At 39.2% G+C, this 18,748-nt stretch overlaps 1 protein-coding gene across 16 annotated transcripts in view; it reads right to left on the bottom strand.

Moving 5' to 3' along the window:
* Window positions 1-18,748, bottom strand: part of myo18ab (myosin XVIIIA b) — a 158,677-nt gene that overhangs the window by 9,645 nt on the left and 130,284 nt on the right. For 12 of the 16 annotated variants that reach the window (XM_067593800.1, XM_067593790.1, XM_067593804.1 and 9 more), the window contains 7 exons: window positions 18,276-18,389; window positions 13,200-13,316; window positions 11,313-11,396; window positions 8,405-8,542; window positions 6,564-6,749; window positions 6,231-6,370; window positions 4,050-4,094 (listed from right to left, as the gene is read on the bottom strand). In XM_067593800.1, coding sequence (XP_067449901.1) covers window positions 4,050-4,094; window positions 6,231-6,370; window positions 6,564-6,749; window positions 8,405-8,542; window positions 11,313-11,396; window positions 13,200-13,316; window positions 18,276-18,389 — 824 coding nt within the window. The remainder of the gene's footprint in view (window positions 1-4,049; window positions 4,095-6,230; window positions 6,371-6,563; window positions 6,750-8,404; window positions 8,543-11,312; window positions 11,397-13,199; window positions 13,317-18,275; window positions 18,390-18,748) is intronic. The other 4 variants (XM_067593805.1, XM_067593793.1, XM_067593802.1 and 1 more) reach the window with 1 other exon arrangement.

Genomic DNA, 18,748 nt, shown 5'->3' with positions numbered 1-18,748 from the left:
AGTACATCAGTAGTAAATTGACATGTATGATCTGTGAAGTGCTCCTTTACATAAAGTTGGGGCTATGCTGCTGTGTCTCTAGATCTGAAAAACTTGTACAGCTAAATGTGTGACAGGTGCATCTGAAGGCAGAAGCACTCTATTTCTTATAAGATATACCTGGATATACCTGATGACGTTCAGACCTAAACCACCTTCAGAAGACTGAAATGTCTGTTAAAAAAAAGTGAGGCAGTTTTTTAACTTGTATTTGTCTCTCTCTGATGTGATGTTTCCTATAACTGCACAGCAGAGTGGCAGAAAATGTCCAGTTTACCTTTCATCTGGTAATTATTTTGATCACCAGCCCTGCAGACACATGCAGTCGTATGCATACACTTGTAATTTCAGTTTTTGACCAAATGATTTGGTACACAGCTGGGCACTGCACTGTTTTTCCTCTCAATTATCATTACACGTTCACACACCACTGCGAGCCACGGAGTACAATAAAGGGCTTGTCATAAAATTTGACACGGATGAAAAGAGCGCAACACTCATTAAGTGCCGTCAAAGCCCAGTGCTTGTGTGGCACTGTGAAATTAAGTTGTTACAGCTTAATAGTCCTACAGAGATATCAGAGGGGTGGCTCAACATCTCTGCATCTGCTTTAGAAAGCCGCCCATCTTGTTGTGGAAGAGAGAGAAAAACATTCTTCTCTCCAGCATGTAGAGCTCAGAAAAGGCCCAGTACCACCTATAATTAAAATCATTAGCAGTCGGAGACAAAAGCTCACTGGATTTCAAAAGGGAGATTTCAATGGCTTGCCTAGTGAGATCCAAATGTATAGCCTCCTAGCTTTTATGGAATACAATAACCTTGGACGGTAAAGCTGGGATGAGGAGGGAGGGATGGGAGGAGGGACGGGGGTGACGGGCTCTTAAGCTGTAATTAGCTTTGCAGAACATGCCTAGACTATTAGACAATCTAGGGATTTGCTGCAGCCGAGTGTCTTTGTCTTTGGCACTGTGGAATTGTCAGAAAAAAACTGGGTAAACATCACCCAGTGAGAGGAGAGGACACTCTAACATCAGGTAGCAGAACCTAAAATCCAGAAACGTTTCCTCATCTTTTTAGAATTAAAGCCTCAGAGGGATTTGTGTGTTTGTCAAGTTACGGTGAGTCAACACTTTCCTTCTGCCCTCTTAAATTAAGTTTTTAACCTATTTCCTCACTGTCAACACTGTTTAAATGACAACTCCTGCCTTGAGAAAATGGGAAAGTGGACATGGAAAATTAAGTGCAGTTGAAGGCTTTTTTTCCCACCTTGTAACATCAGTGATAATGCTGAGTTTCCTGGAACTTACAGCAGTATGAGAAAATGACTGTGCAAGAAATTATGTTCATATACGATTAAATACTTTTGTCTTATACGTTTTGGAAACTTGACTTCTACGTGAATTATACTCTTTTTTTTTCTTTTTACCAGTTCACAAAGTGTTTGGCTGAAATTGTTACATTATACCAACTAGATTTACATGCTGCACAAATATTGTAAATGTTATGGAGTACTAGTAACTTTAAGTAAATGCTACTCTAAAAGCTTTGACTGTCCTCGTTCACTAAGACTTTCTTATCTGTGTTCAATTCCATGATACATTCAGAGCACATAGAGAGGCCTCTCAGGTCTATAGCCAGAACCACAATGGTGGGCCCTATGTAATCGAGCACTTCACACATGGTGTCAACCACAATTTATGTCCTTGACCACCATACCATTAGTTAAGCCCTGCCAAAAGCCTGGGGGAAGCAAACAAACACTGTGCTGAGGAGACATTAATTGTCTGTGACATTCTGCCGCCATTGGTTGTACATCTCTGTTACACACTATTAGATTCATCATTAGCTTCTATGGATCCTCCTGCTCTGCTCTGTTTAGCTTTGCTCCTCTGTGTCCCTGGGTCTTACAGACACCACTGTTTATGCCTCCGATATATGAAACTGTCGGCCCAGTAAAGTCCCTGTGGCTTTGGAGCTCAGACAGGCATATGCATCCTCTCCCAGACCATCAGGAAACATACGCTTGGAGAACTCCTCTTATCCACAGTGTCAGATGGAAAGGTAACACTGCTAATCTGTGCTGCAAAGCTTCTGCTGCAATTGAGCAAATGGAGTTCAGCGTGGTATGAATCACATGCAAATAGTCTAAAACCAACTGAAGTCATGAAAGCCATCCATTATTTTTATTTTTCGGTAGTGTGTTTTCATATGCTGCAATCTGTAAAATGAGACTCTTGTGATTTTAAATAAACTGACCTACTTACAAAAGCCAACAAAATGAGTAAAATGTTGTAATCCTTAGTGCAGTATTTGTAACAAGTTTTCTCACATAAATGTTTTCCCTTGGATTGGTGTTTTTATGTATACTTAAAATATCAAATCAAATACAGCTGACTATCTAATTAGCTAGCTAGCATGCAAACTGACATGTACTTTTCCCTTGATGGATAGATCACAAGACATCTATGTGTCCAGGTTTGTAGATACGACAGAGACATTAGTAAGAAAGCTAATGTTGGTTGGCTCAAAGTGGGTCATTGGCTATCAGCATGAATTTGAGAAACAAAGGCACTCTGACTTAAATTTGCACAGACAGGGCACCATTGTAAAACCAAAATGCAGATCTGTATTCTGCAGCAGAAAAATGCTTACAATATTCTTCCACATGATACTTCAAGCCAACAGTCCTCTGGCATTAGGTGTGTTTTTGGCACCATTTCATACAAACGGAATTATGTTGTTTTAATATTAATATATTCAAACATACAGCTACATAATTTATATTTAATGAAAATAAAAATGCATATTGCATCTTATCCAAATACCAGAAAAGATTTGCACTTTTATTCAAATGTGGTAGTGCTAATAGCTTATTACAAATCAAAACACTGTGCTCCTTGACAAAATCCTGCACTTTCCAGCTCTGATGAGTAAGCCTTTACACCATCAGAATGCCAAACACTGACGCGGGAGTGGAATGCTTGGGAGTCAGAGGTTAATGCTGCGTGTGTGCTACTTGCCTGGTGAGCAAGACAGCTTTTTGTAAGACATTTGAGAGTTCTGCATTATTAAGGAAGTGCGAGTCAAAGATTGATGAGGAACACACCCTCCTTTTCTCCTGTCAGGGGGGCAGTCACCGCTGAGCCACAGTCACATCCAGCCCTGGAGGGCCTGGGGAGCGTGAGGCTGACTTGCTGCTGACTGCTGTTCAAACACAACACAGCAGCGTCCGACAAGACGCCCTCAGACCAAAGCAGGCAGTAAACACAGCACGAGAAACCCCTCGGCAACAAGGAGGAGAATTGTGAGGACGATCTCGGCCTCAAGCAATGACCAGGGAGATCATGACACTTAAGCTTTTCGGTTCACATCTTTACCAAGTGGCTAACCATACAGGGAATCTGAAGAGGGAGGCTTGTTTCATGCTGGGGCTCAAGTAACATATTGTCAGTGGCATTCATGCATCTCAGCATGTGAGGGCATGCAATGAAAAGTGGAGTAAACTGGGGTTATGAGGGAATCTCTGAGCACTGTTGATGATGCATTATCCCCGAGCCTTCACACATCAAGGGAAAATCCCCCCTTGGATTTATTTTATCTCTGCTTCCTACATGAGGCATTTTTTCCTGTTTGAATTGGTGAACATGTGTGGATCTGAGACCCAGCTATCACTCTCTGATTCTGAAGGCCAGACACCAAAACCTGATGTCTTAAAAAAATGATCACAGGAATCTGAGAAATATATCATGAAACAACAAAATTGGCCTGGAAGGCAAGGTGCCTTCCAAATATCTTCTCTTTTTCTGTCAGGGGGGATTTGTCCTTTGAATATCAGCTCTTTTCTACAGTATGACAGCCAGAAGTGATAGACTAACTGGACCGAAACTAAACCCAGAGAAAAACTGGGTTTTCGCTCTCCACTATCAACTTCTCGAGTATGTTCAAAGACTGTAGAATGGTGCATCATTTCCAGTGGTGAAAAAAAAAAAAAATCAGTTCAAGTTCCTCACGTTCTGTTCTTTCTTTTCTGATACTTTGTCACCATGTCTTGTAAACTGCTCGTGATGATGAGTGGAGGGACAGACAAGAGAAGACAACACAGAACAACAAAAATAGAAAAGAACATGAAATAAGAATGAAGACAAAAATAAATCAGAAAATGTGACTGGTGCTTAAAATATCTACATGATGGATGTCATGGCAGATGCTGTGATGACCCGGTTTGTGTTTTCCTGTTGGCAGAATAACTCTACTGTACACATTGTGCTTTTAGGGGCACTGACTCAGCATGCCACCTCATTCTGATCTTGTGTCTTGCATACACAGTGGAGAAGAAAGCCTTACAGTGTATTCAAATGACTCACACTGCTCTTTACTCCTGCTGTAGACAGAGGAGCTCACTCTCTCTATGAAGGATTGTACTAAAAAATTAGTGAGGCTAAATTAGTGAGGCTAGAGAATAAATACATTTTCTTACAAGGAGCCTTGGGACAGAACATGACTTTTTTTTTTTTTTTTCTAAGGTTGAATAGTAAAGTCTGACTGAGTAAGGAGGAACTAGCCAAGATCACTGTGGTGCAACTCACTCACTCCTTTCTTCCTCTACTTGTTATCTGTGTGGTGTCCTGATCCTGTTTTAAAGGTGCAATGAGTAGATTTTCAAAAAATTCAGTATCTCCACATGACAACTGAAGACACATTACCATGATATGATGATCAATCTCATGTCTGTCTGTTAAGCACAGAGCTGGAGTCAGGGCTTAGGTAGCCTAGCTTAGCATACAGACTGGAAGCAAGGGGAAACTGCTAGCCTGGCTCTATCCAATGTTAAAGAATACACCTACCAGCACCTGTAAGGCTCATTGTTTAACATGTTGTATCTGCTTTGTTTAATGTGCACTTAAACAGAAAAGTAAAAATGACATTTCTGGTTTTAGAGGGAGTTACATGCTGGAACTAAATATTCCATGCCACAAAATCCAGTTATCACCTATAGCAGCATGGTGCTGCTTTTCTTTAAGGTAGGTAAGGTTCCTATACTGAATTAAGTCTGAATATGATAAATTCTTAAATAAAAGATAATATTAAAATTATGGCCAAGTCTCAAATAATAAGCCAGCATGAACTACTAAGGGCAAAGTAAAAAAAACATAGAAGGGTGAAATTCCCTTCCCTTTAAGAGAAGGAAATTTAGTATAATGTGCAATCAGTACAACAACAGAGTCCAGTCACTTTCATTCCTGGTTGCTGTTAAGATAATGCCAATGAAACTCACACTTTCTGCAGATTTTCTACATTAAAAGCCTACCAGGAAAGGGTGTGATGATGCCCACTGTGCTGATGAAAGGCTTTTAATGTGAAACATCTGTGCAGAAAGTGCAGACTTGATCATTATTGATGGTATTTTACAGCAATCACTGTATCTGTGTAAACTCAGAGCAGCAGAGTGGTGGGTATGACATGACTAGTTGTAATGATGCAATTAGTGCTGTGGATATATACATTATACTGATTTTATCACAAAAAAAAACAAGTAAACATGGAGGAACTGTTGGGTTTTCATTGACATCAAATCTAAACATGGATCAGGAAACAGGGAGGCTTCTTAATAAAGTATGATCAAATTTACAGCATTAGTGTATGGGGCTTGGAAATTGCACATACATGACTTAATTTATAAGATATAAAAATGCACAGAACTGTCCTGCCAGAGATTTGGCCACCTGAAAAGGAAGAAAGTCATACATCCTACAAGAACTAGTGGATAACAAGACAGAAAATATTATTCTAATTAATATATAAATTGAATATTCATTAGTTTAGTCTCAGATATTTATTCTATAATTAGTCCAGTAGAGACCACAGTTACCTTCAGCCTCCACATAACACGGTGACCTGGCCACATGTAAGACAAGACAGTTCAAGAATTACAACAGACTGCTGCCCTTTCGTACAATGAAGACTGGACTCTTCATATATAACTGTGGCCTTTTACTGATTAGTGCTTCAATTGCATTATAACTGCCCTTATTATATACATGTAAACAAAACTAGTGAGAGATAAATGATTCCTTGGGCAAGGCTTTCAAACTCATTCTCTGTCTACACTCTATTTCAGAACAACTCGTCCACCATCTGGAACTTCGAGGATCTCCAAGGATCTCAAAACGTGAAAGTGAATTTTATTGTACCTGTTGATAAGGTCTTCATTGTCGTCACTCTCCATCTCGTCCTCGATGGCAGCTTGGAGGTCACCAATTCTTTTGAAGGCTAGTTTGAGGTCTGCCTGCAGGCTCTGATTAGCCGCCTCTAAGCTCTCGATGTCCATTTCCTGTTAATGAGACAAGAGACAGGTTGAATCTCTCAGCTAATCGGGACCAAAGGTTGACCAGTTTGATGTTTGGATTTATTGTTGATGGATGTTATACATCGTGCATCATGAAATGTCGGGAGTGTCTGACTGCACTGCTTGCTCATCGATAATTGTTAGGAAGTTGTCTCTTTACAGTCTGTCACATCCTTACCAACTCGTGTTTTTTGCGGCTGGCCTCGCCTTCCTTTTTGGCCAGTTCGCCCATCTCCTCTTTGATGTCGCGGATCTGTCTCTGCAGACGTTTGTTCTGTTCCTTCTCACGGTTCTCACTGCTGCTGCGCTGGTCCCGTTCCTCTGTCAGTTTCTCCAGGTTCTCCTTAAGACGAGCTACAAGGCTCTGCAGAAAGGTTCCACAATGGTGTCAGAATGATGGAATACACATATAATACATACTGCACAGTATATGTAAGATAATGTAAACCAGCTGGACAGTAGGAGGCTGCCGGGGGCTACAGACACCAGATTTTGCCAGGTAACAACACAGAGGCTGACTGACATCTGTTTGGAAATAAAGCTCTCTCAAGCTCTCAAGTGAAGATAATCATCCATTTCCTGCAATGTTTGCATTAAAGGATAATTCTGGTTTATTATCACTCACCAGTTATGATTACATTGTACTCAGCAAAGACTTGGAAAAACTAGATGAAAATAGATAAAAATCAGGGGATCACCGAGGGTTAAAATTAGGATTTATCCTCTGGAAAACATGAATGTCTTGTAAAACACATTCATGGCATCCTATCCAATATGCATGGACTGATCAACCAACATACAGTATCTATCGTTTGAGCCCTGCCATTAGTGTGGCTATAAGTTCTGAATACATACAGTATCCTAATCTTTATGGCTCTGAAATATCTGCATGGACCAATCCCTGGTCCAAACTCCAGTACTGCTGTTGCAGCAAACAAGAGCCCCTTTTTAAAAAACTCAATACAACACAGATGAAGGCCCAGGAATAATATGAATAGATGGATGTTGTGGTTCAGTGAGTATGGAGTATAACAATTCAGCTCCAGAGAACTCCGTCAGAAGACAAGTGTTAAGTATTGATGAGCTTATTTGCACTGGAGTTTTGTGGCAGACTTTCATCATATACTAGAGTTTAAACAGGTGACTGCTATATGAGTTTACACACTTATATCTGTTGTGAGTCTATATTCAGTGTGTGCATGAATGCCAGAAGCTCACTTTATCAGCCAGTTAGCTCCTGCATTAGTCCATATTTCACATCGTGAGTGGGTGTTGTACTCTGCCTCCTCACATCTGTATTGATTGAGCTCTACTACCTCCAGCTTTGATGAGTTACACTACTCAGGCAAGCTGAAATATTCAGTCACTGCAGTTTTTAATGTTGGTGAGAAGTCATAAAACCAAAAGGCAGAATGAGTATATGTTTTCCATTCTGCACATTTCACCACAAGCTACAAATCCTGCTACCTTTTTAAAAATTCACATTTGACAAATATATTTATTTTGACTTTGGAGGGTGAGGAGCAGAGGGGGTGTGCCTGGCGGTGATCACATTGCACAGCTAGTAATTACTAAACTGAACCTGCAAAATTGAGCGCAGGGTCATTTTATCAGTGGGCGAGAGAGGATTTCAATTTCTCCCTGGGAGTGTGCAGATGGTAACCTTTATCCTTCACTTGTGCTTTTTGTCTCAGGCAAAATCTGAAAGTAATTTGAAAATGACAGAATAACAAATGGTATTGTCAAGTGGGAGTAACAGAAGCTAGAGGACAAAGTAAAGCAGGGATGGAAATATTTAACTGGTAGTGGTCTGAAATCTTATGGAGCTACAGTAGATGTTCATGCAGAGCCATTAATGTTCAGTTTATTGTGACCTTTTTCTATTTCTCTGGTTGCTCTCTGATCCCGGCAGCACATTTCACCCACCCACCTCTTCCCATTCCTTCAACATGCTAGAGCGTCCTCTCCCAGACGCCTACCAGCACCACCAGCGCTCCTCCACCTGTCTTTAGATCTCACCTCCAGGCGTTTGACCTGGGTCTTCTCAAACTCCAGCTTGGACTCCAGCTCGCGGATCTTGGCCTCCTGCCGGCTGACCAGGGATTTCTCCACCATAGACTGCTCCTGGAACTCCAGCTGGCTCTGGAGGGCTTGCATCTAAAACAAAAACAGACATGTTAATATACTTGTCAGTGCCAACCAAAGCAAAAAGATCACAGCCTTTTTTGTCTTGCTTCTTATATTCCATATGTAGTGCTGCAAGCCTCTGTCCAAGGTCCATTACTTTTCAGTCTTTACATGTTACCACTAGGGGTCATCATTCGTAAGCACAGTATGAATTTTCATTTTTATGCAGACAATACCCAACTCTATATGGGTGGTGATCCTCATGAACTTTAAACATTAGCAAGGCTAGCTGTTTCCACCTGCTTCCAGTCTTTATGCTAAGCTAGGCTAACCACCTCCTGACTTCAGCTCTGTGCTTAACACACAGACATGAGAATAGTATAACTCTGCTCATCTCACCCTCTGAACGAAAGCATATTTCCCAAAATGTTAAACTATTCCTTTTAGACAACATCAAACACTGATGCTTTCAGAAGCTTAGCTTATTTTGTCAAATATGGATAGTAAATGGACTGCATTTATATTGCTTTTTTTTCAAAGCTCTTTATAGTTCAGCCTCTCATTTCACTCCTCTCGTCCTCCTCTCATTCCTTGCTGTCAGTGGGGATAATTGCCCTCAAACACCTGACACCTGGGAGAATTCAGGACTCATGTCATACGAAGACACATATATCTTGTGCTGGTGGAGAGGGGGAAAGTGCCCCCCCCCCCTTTCTTGGCTGGGTTTGATTTGTCAGGTACAGCATTGTTTGATAGAGAAAAGGATCCATGTAGCAGCAGTCACTATCAAGATGACAGCACTAGCATGTTCAGCATTATTGCTTGTCTGAGTTGGCCATCTGTGTCACATATTGCCATCGCCAATCCTGCTTGAATGACACATCAATTACATCAAGGGTTGTATTTGTCAAGAGACCAATGCAAAGGCAAAGAAAACGGGCTGAGGCATTGCTGCACAGCTACACAAGTTTGTAAATGACATTCTCCACTGGACACTGCAGTAAAGGAGACTCTAGAAGCTTCACAGTGTCAAGGGAGAGGGCTGAAAGAATTATAGGGTCACACAATTACAATCTGTCATCCAAGCTCTTTACACAGTAAGGTGACATCAATCAGCTGGAATTCTCTTGACAGCACTTTGCTCAAAGGGTCAGTTCACCGAAATTGCAAAAAACATATTTTCTCACTTCACTCTTGCAGGATCTAGTCATGCATATAGTTTGGGTTTCATTTGTCCAGGTTTGAGACAACAAATACCTCAAAATCTGGGCACATAAAACTAAAACGGTCTGCATTGCTAGACAGTAAGAAAATACTATGTTTTTTGTGACTTGAGTAAACAAACCCTCTAGCTGTTTAGCAATGAGTTAATATATCTAAACAAATTATAGTTGATCATCCTTGGTAGTATTTTAGCACAGAAAACTGTTTTTTTTTTAAGTAGACAAAATGGTGAGCAATATAACACGATTAATATAGTATGTTTTGTTAACTAGTTTCATAAAAATTGTTTATTGTCACAGACTGGATGATAAGACTTTGAAGCTGATGCTCCAATTTAGTTTCTCTTCATTAATCTGTGTGTTCCCTGCAGGTGAAGATGTGTATCATTCAGCAAAATCAGATCCTGTATCATTTCCCTCACTGTGGTTTCTATGGTTTAAGTTGCAGCAGAGAGCTATGCACAGCAGCTCTTTCTAACTCGTAACCTGAGCCTTCCCATAACCTTCAGGTTTAAGAATCTTTTGAAATTTTAGTACTACATTATTCCTTGCGTTTCCACTGTATTTTACAAACTCAGATTTGACTTTTGATTTTGGATATACACCATTAAAAAGGCAAACACAGGACCAATTATATGTGCTGGCTAACTGAAGTAAGCCATTGTGGGACAGACAACAACAGAAGAAGTCACACTGATATTGGTATTGATTTCCTTTCACATAATCCAAGTCATTGCTGGGGCCAGTACAAGCCAGCTGGTGACATCCAACACATCAAACCACTTCATAGTTGTTCAGTTTGTGCCACTGTACACATTGTTGTCATTTATTTTTCAATAACCTTATTTCACCTTTTTAATTTCTTTCCTGCACTAGTTGGCTGTGTGTTGTGTCTTCATTTCTTCTAGAAGCTGAGAAATGTACTGCTACAATTTTTTATTTCTAATACCAATGAGGTCCTGGACATCTTGATTTTTAAAATGGTGTTTAGCGGTATTGTTTTTGTTGAAATCATCCTTGTTGTGTGATGACAACACATTTGCTTGACCAATCATGATTGATAACTTGACCAGCAACCTCTGGTTGCTTTAGTATCATCTCTTCAACAGTCCCCAAATGTAGTTTCAGGAACTCATCCTTGAGGAGGGCAGAGAACTGACATTAATGGCTACACATTTTAGTGAGGACTTATTTTTTAAATACATCACTCCACTCAGTCAAAAAATTTAAATTTTCAGAGTCAAATATCCTTCTTTTACAGTATAACATGGGGTTTTGGTGGTCAGTTTGGTTGGGAACCTAGCTAAGGTGGGAGATCACCAACACGTTTTAAAACATTTTAAATTAAATATAGGTTGTTGTCTAATAAGCTGCTGATTATTTCAGGACCATTTGTGAAATGACTTAAGGACTAGTTTCCTCCTGGTCTGACATACAGTTTTTATAGCAGACACAGGATTGAGCTCTACTCAGTCATAGCTCTCTCTGCCTATTTCCCTTTCATATAGACTGCAAATTTTAACTGGCTGTCCTTGTCACTGTCAGAATTATGCTAAAAGCAGAAAACCGGCATCTACCTTCTCTTGCACCTCCTGCTTCTCCTTGAGGGCCTCCTCCAGCTGGGCTTGGAGGTCACTGATTTGAGCCAGGTTCTGGGCCGACTGAAACCACAAAATCATTAGAAGGAAGCAAAGTCAGTGAGTGTGTTAGAAGAGAAACTGCACTGTGCTTAGCAGCAATATGTAGATAGTTAATATTTTTTCTTTATTTCCAAGATTTGGCAATGTCTTTACCTCTTTAGCATCAATTATACAGAATGCAGGCTATACATACAGCTAAAATCCTAAAAAAATCCATCAAATGCCAAAGGAGAAAAAAATAAGCATATCTACTAAAACATGATGACACCACAGTGGTGAAAGCATATCAATAAATCTCATTTCAATGTGACCTGTGTGAAATATTTGAGACGAGTGCTTTTTTTCACAGTAGATGAAGCACTCTGCTACAGCGAGCCCCACTGGGAATTCAGCTGCTTCAATTTAGACAGGAAGGACGGATTCATTTGGAGCCGGTGGAGGCAGATCACTCATCATTCCATCAGCGATAGAACGGAAGCTCTTTTACTCCACTTTCATTTCCACTTGCTGCTCATCTGCACATACACATTAATTCTAATGGGGGCCACTCGGAGCTCGCCAAATACCACCGTTTTTCAGAAACGGCTCAATTTGCAGGGACGCATCATGTTAAAATAATTCAATGTAAAGCTTGACACTGGGACTTTAACTTTTACAAATGAACTTTTGACACAATATGGTGGTAAACATGACATGATATGTGGAACATGCCTGTGGGCTTGACAATACGTGTGTTTGTATATGTGTGTATAATAATGTTTAAGGCTTGCTGCTATTGGACACATTTTTGCTTTTTATTAAAAATCATATATGAGCCAGGCAATGTCATCCATCTCTTATATGATGAATGATTAAGTTTAATTGATGGTATACAGTATTTATTGTAGAACTGATCAATACTAAACCGGTTAAGTATGGGAAGTCCTTAACTTGACTCATCCTGATATTCACTGCGGTTTTTTGTGTTTCAGCAGCTTTTCTGCATCCTCCCTACCACTCATTAATATCCCCTATTCTGTCACTCTCACTTCCTCTACTGAATCTGTTTCAGCTAGGCTAGTGGTTCAAACGTGTCTAGCTCTGAACCTCTGTCTGCACCATCAGAGACGGTTGAGACTCAGGGGACTGAAGACACTGTCACTGAGCTGGTCAGTAAAAAAAAAAAAAAAAAAAAAGAAGCTTTATATTGTGCAAGTGAAACATGGGTTGTTATGCAGTCAGTGTAAACATTACAACTAGCTATGGTTCTATGAAATCTAGATAACCTGCAGATATGCAGTATGCACAGTACTAGTCAAAAGTTTGGACACACCTATTCATTAAAGGGTTTGTCTTTATTTTCACTATTTTCTACATTGTAGAACAATACTCATTACAACAGCAAAGCATAAGGTGCTTACTTTAACCACAAATTTAAAAAATATTTTGCTTTGTTCACACTTTTTTGCTTACCATATCATTCCATGTGTTATTTTATAGTTTAGATGTCTTCAGTATTAATCTACAATGTAGAAAATTGTAGAAATAAAGAAAAACCATTGAATGAGTAGATGTGTCCAAACCTTTGTATATCTACACACTAACACAGCTGACAGATGTGTTCAAGTATTAAAATTCAATTTCAAAAGAAAAAGTAAAATAATTGGAAAAATGTTATCATCTTTTACTATTACCACTATAGGTTTACTAATGGATACAATGAAATCAAAACATAATTAATTCATTAATAATAATTTCAATGTATGGATTTATTATAATTTAACAGTGTAAATCATAATTATTCTTGTCGCCTTGTGTGACAGAGAGAAGGGAGCAGGGACAGACCTGGGCCACAGCAGCTTTGTGTTTCTTCATCAGCTCATTCAGGTCCTCCTGGTCTTCTTCCATCCTGGACTGCAGGTCATTCTTCTCTCTCTGCAGACGACTCAGCTGCTCCTCCAGCTGAAACAGAGTGAAACAAAACAAACAGTCTTGTAAATATATCAGCCCAGCTGTGCTGTCACTTTGTCAGATAAAATCAGCCATAAGACAGCAGCTGGTTCACACCAGGAGAAACCCTCAATTCCACATTTACATCTGTGCTGCACACATGGGCAATTTTTCAAAACATTTTAAGCTACAAGCCAAATGCTTTTGTATTGCGGCAAAATTATGATTTTTGAAGCAGAAATTTACTCTAAGACAAATGTCATTTACCACAGCAAACCACAATCCAAAAGAAGGACTGCTAGTCAGAAAATGTATAGCTCAGATTAAACTCAGGCATGAAGAGTTTAAAATGAAAGCTGATATAGTACATGTCTGTATATATTAGCTAACTCACTGATCAGTAACACGTATACAATATAACATAAATATATTGTTGTGTATGTTGATTTCAGTAGGGAGCAGCAGTGCTGCATGTAGAAAGAAAGATCAATATCAAATATAAATATCAAGTTTGGTAAATAAAGGTATTCTCAAATCCATGCTAAAATGAATTGAGGGTCATTTTAAAACTCCATCAATATACGCATATTCATATATACCAGCTTTAGGAAAATTGGGTAAAAATCAAAGAGGATTCTTTATTTAAAGTAGGGATTGGATGACATACTGTACAGTGCAAAGTATAACTCAAAAGCAGTTTGCCACAGTATGAGCATTGCTTTAACCAAACAGGCAAGTATGGCAATGTAATGAAAAATATGTTTTGTTTTAATGAAACATGTTGGTTTTGTGTAGTAAGGAGAAAGTTTTGTGATACAGACAGTATAACAGAGAAAAAACATTTTATATTTCCCTATAATGAGAAACACTTGTTGTCATTGTGGCAGGAATACATTGCCATAATCGCTATAGAATGTAGTCTGTAGTTGTTTTTATGGGAGAGCATGTAACCAGCCCCTTCTTTTGTTTTGCTCTGTATTAATGTATTCATCATCTTTTCCTGTGTTATTTTTTATGTTGATATACTCTATGTTTGTATGTTTGTAAAAGACCACAACAAGGATAAGACCTCTTGGGTTGATTTTTTCTTATGCCAGATTTATAAGGCTATGACATTTTTTGCTGTGCAAAACATTTTTTAATCCAAAATAAATTCAGTCAATCAAACCTTCCTGGACCATTCCTTCTAGAAAGTAACATTCTGTCTTTTTTATAGGATCACAAACAGTTTTGAAACAAGACTAAGAGTGCACAGCTTTACCTTTGAGCTAAATGCTAACATCAGAATGCTAACACGCTAAAAATGACACACATGTTGACATGCTGATGTTTAGCAGCGATAATGTTTCCAATGTTCAGATTCTTGGTTTAGTGTGGTTTTTCTTTTCTTTGTTCTCACGCTATTGTATATGTATTCAAAACATTAATTGTGTCTTGTAATCCCATGTGGGATGGGCCAGATGTTTGGCATGACAAAGTAATACAACTAAAGCTAAAAACTGTAGAGATTTAGTGTGACAGGTTTCATGGGGAAAGAAAAAGACTTCATGCACACAATTTACTAACTTGTGCTCTCAAATGAATGATTTAGTAACTAGTGGGCGGTAATTATTAATGCTCTATTTAATAGTTTGTGCATTTGTTCATAACACTTATCATCACAATAATATTTCATTGAATAAAAAGAGGGGTAGTTAGTATTTCTAACAGGTGCACTTGTGTGGCTATTTATACATTTAGTTAGTAAAATGCAACTTAATGGTCACAGTCTGGAGCCCTGCTTTGGCTTTGTAGGTATGCCACTGAGTGCATAACAGAGTTTCCTCCGATGAGAGCCCTTATTAGCTCCTACACAGCCCCCCTCTGATCACAGGGCCCAACAGGGGTTATTAAAGGTCCCAGTCATAACCAAGATATCCAATTAGAGGCTAAAAGCTAGCAGCAACTGCCTCATACAGTACCTTTAGCTGAGGGGAGGGACTGTGATGAAATAATCCTATTTCTGTAATGACTAGGATAATATACAAAAGAGATGGAGAGGTTGGTGGTGCGGAGCTATGGATTAATAAATGATGAATAATGTGACTATGTGAAAAGGCTAATGAATCCATTTGCACATAGCGAGTAGATGAGAGAAGTCAGGGACAGGCAGAGCTGACACTTTGGTATCCACTTTATTAAGAAACAGTCCAAACAGAGTGAACCCAACTCACTGAATCAAAAGAGCTTCAAAATCTGTGTTTGGATTATAAGGTTCAGATTTATTTATTCCTTATTTATTTTTATTAATACCACCCACTGTTGAGACGCACCAAGGTGTACTTGAGGAACTAAAAATATCCATGAGGAATCTGGGGCAAATTCATTTACATATCACTTTCCTTTTTTAAATCCACCGTTGGCCTCACTGAGTGCTGATAAAAGCTTTGAAAGCAGCTCCAGCACTGCAGCGTGGGGAAACTGTTGTGACGGACACTTGAAAAAACGTGCCAGTTGCCAGCATCAAACTGTCATTTAACACATTTAACAATAGGCTGTCAGTGCAATCTCAACCCAATTAGGTGGCTTGGCTCTTTGTTTTTTTTTTACTTTTTTTTTCTCTCCGATTGCTGTGGCTCTCTGTGGAAAAATAAAGCTGTCGAAAACATGCCAGCCTATTTTCTCAGAACACTGCAATTACGGCAGGGAATGGCGAAAAAAAACGGTGGACCATCTGAAAGAAAATGTTATTTGCATGATTTTATCTTTGTTGAATTGCAGTGTATGATGCGGCCTGGGCTGCATCAACAAGGCCTCCATTTATGCAATAGCCATTTCTGTCATCAGTTCTTGCAGCCTTTTACTTTCCCAGCAGGCTGGATGTGTGCTGCAGAGGTCATCCTCAAAGACACCATTTCAAAACAAACAGCTGGTGACACATTCATCTGATCTCTGCACAATTCCTTTTCCACATCTTCTAAATGGGTCATGTATTTTATGAAAACATTTTTACTGCAGTTGTTTTTCAAAGTCAGTTTTTTCTTCCAACGATATGATACAAAAGCTAAATAAAGCTGGGATGAAGTCACCCATGATGCACTATTTTATGAAATTGAGGGCGGATTATTTGCATAGTTGTAATGGGACTGAAGTGAGCCACTAATGTGAACAGTACTCACTTAAAAATTGTTGAGGAGCAACTCTTACCTCTTATACTGAGAGAACAGTGAAGCCTAGTTTCATGGTGGTGTTGTATGGTGTTATGTACTGGAGTAAAGAGAAGCGACAGTATGTACAAAGCCGGTGGTGATGAGACTGAGGTAAAGCTAATTAAAAAGTAATGAGCTGTGTCTCTCTACCAGCCATCTCAGCTACTAACATCATGAACCTCATCACAGTTTATCTGTAAACTTTCAGCTCACCAGCTCCATCAGCCTCCACACAAACTAATATTTACTGGCAACAGTTGACACAAATCTGAGGACAAACACTCGCACCATCAGCTTTTGTTTAAAAACCTGTCCATCATCTTAAAACATAAAGACAATAATATCTCATTAATATCTCATCTTAGTATGTGTCTTATGCAATTAAGTCCAATTTTGTTTTGAAAATGTATCAATCTATTATTATCTTGTCATTGTTGACCTACAGTGGTTGAGCTTCTCCCCGTGCTGCAGTAATATAGATGTGTACTCCAGGGTGGGTCAGCATATTGTGACATCACTGGTGGGTGTGGTTACATGTGCAGTGCACCACACCCAACTGTGATGAGCTTTAAAGCAGCGAGGCTGGTGAAACACTGCTGTTCAGTCTGGTGTTAAGTTACTCTGTTATTATTATTTTCACATACTTGTTAGGGTTTTAATGCATCACTCATGCATTCAATACAGATTTAATGACTACATTTAATAAATAAGTACTTAATAAATACATAATTGCTTTAGAAATATATTAATTTATTCTAATGATAATTTAACACTGAAAATAATCTATAATTAATTCTGGTGGCACACTCCAGACTTAATGTCAGTTCACTGACACTAGGAACAATAAGAACTGTTCATTCATCTCCAGTTCATTTTAGAGGCAGGGATAACCTTGGAAAACAGGTGCAGTTACAATAATTGTATCATCACTTCTGCCCTTTTCTGTTTAGCAGGGCAGAGAAAAAAATGACTAACAAATGAAGCAAAAATCATCCAGACAGCAAAACTCCATCCATCAGTCTTCTCTGCTTGTGACCGCTTGTGCAGCTGTGTCAGCTCAATTCTCTTTACCCTTCACTTTACTGTGGACAGAATATTCACCTTTCTGATGACAACATGAGCAGTTAAACATTTCAAGGGGGCCGTGTCTTGTTTAAATTCAGGTTCAGCAACATGTTGAAATCAGTTTCGACTATCAATACTTACACTTTAACAGGCAGGAGAGGAAGAGCTCAAGAAGATGGAGATGAAAGAGATTAGACCTCACAGATACAGAGAGAAAAAACTGAGGGTAAATGAAAAGCAGAGGAAATGTGGGAGTGAAAAAGAAAAAAAAAAGCAAGAGAAAAGTAAAGATGTAAAGAAAGAAGTAAAGAGAGCTCAAAATAAACAAGATCTTCCCTATCACAGAGAAATGGAAAATATGGCAAAAGAAGCACAGAAGAAGAGAGGGAGTAAGAGAAAGATGAAGGAATAGCTGTGTGAACAGGTGTGTCCTCTAACCTCTTATCTCTGGCTAAAGGCAATGATGTGACATATCTACTGCTGTCCTGCTACCGCCACAGATGGTGCAGCATTATAAAAGCCTGAAAAACACAACCTACGTGATCACCAGTGACGATCGTGTCCAAATGTTGTGACAGCTTTACTTTTTTTCTCATATTTAAGAAAGACATGCAGTAAACTTAATAAAAGCTGCCACCTGCGGTCGTGTTACTCCTGGAAACTTGTTAGAAAATCTTATTTTAAAGGCTGAGAAAAGGATCCAGAGAGCTGTACTGACCGCCTGTTTTGTTTTGGAGATGTCTTCCATCTGAACGTGCAGGTCTTCTATCTCCACCTCCATGGACTTACGAGCTTTAACTGCAGCCGCACACGTGAACTCAGACTCCTCCAGCTGGAATAAAAGCAGAGATGGAGGAAAATATATCAGTTCACCAATTCCATCAAACAGTGACCTAACACAATTTCCACTTTATTTTTACTTCATTTAACTTTTTTTTATGCTAGTAGTGTATATAATATGTGCATTCATTTTGGTTCATTTCAACAGCAGTTCTCTGCATTTTCAGGGTAAATCAACTGCAATGTTCATTTCCAGAGACAGAGTCCCTGTAATTCTGGTTAATCTACAGACCTCTTGGTCACCAGTTATCACTGGAACTACTTTCTGCAAAGAAACAGGCTCTCTGAGTATCGGATAATAAATAATCTTGGATAACGTGGAAAAAGGCTTTCCAAATGGGTGCAGAAAAG

The sequence above is a fragment of the Thunnus thynnus genome, chromosome 7 (genome assembly GCF_963924715.1).
Source record: "Thunnus thynnus chromosome 7, fThuThy2.1, whole genome shotgun sequence".
NCBI lineage: Eukaryota > Metazoa > Chordata > Actinopteri > Scombriformes > Scombridae > Thunnus > Thunnus thynnus.
Note: the sequence above shows the minus strand (reverse complement) of the source record. Positions and strands in the feature narration are given on the sequence as shown.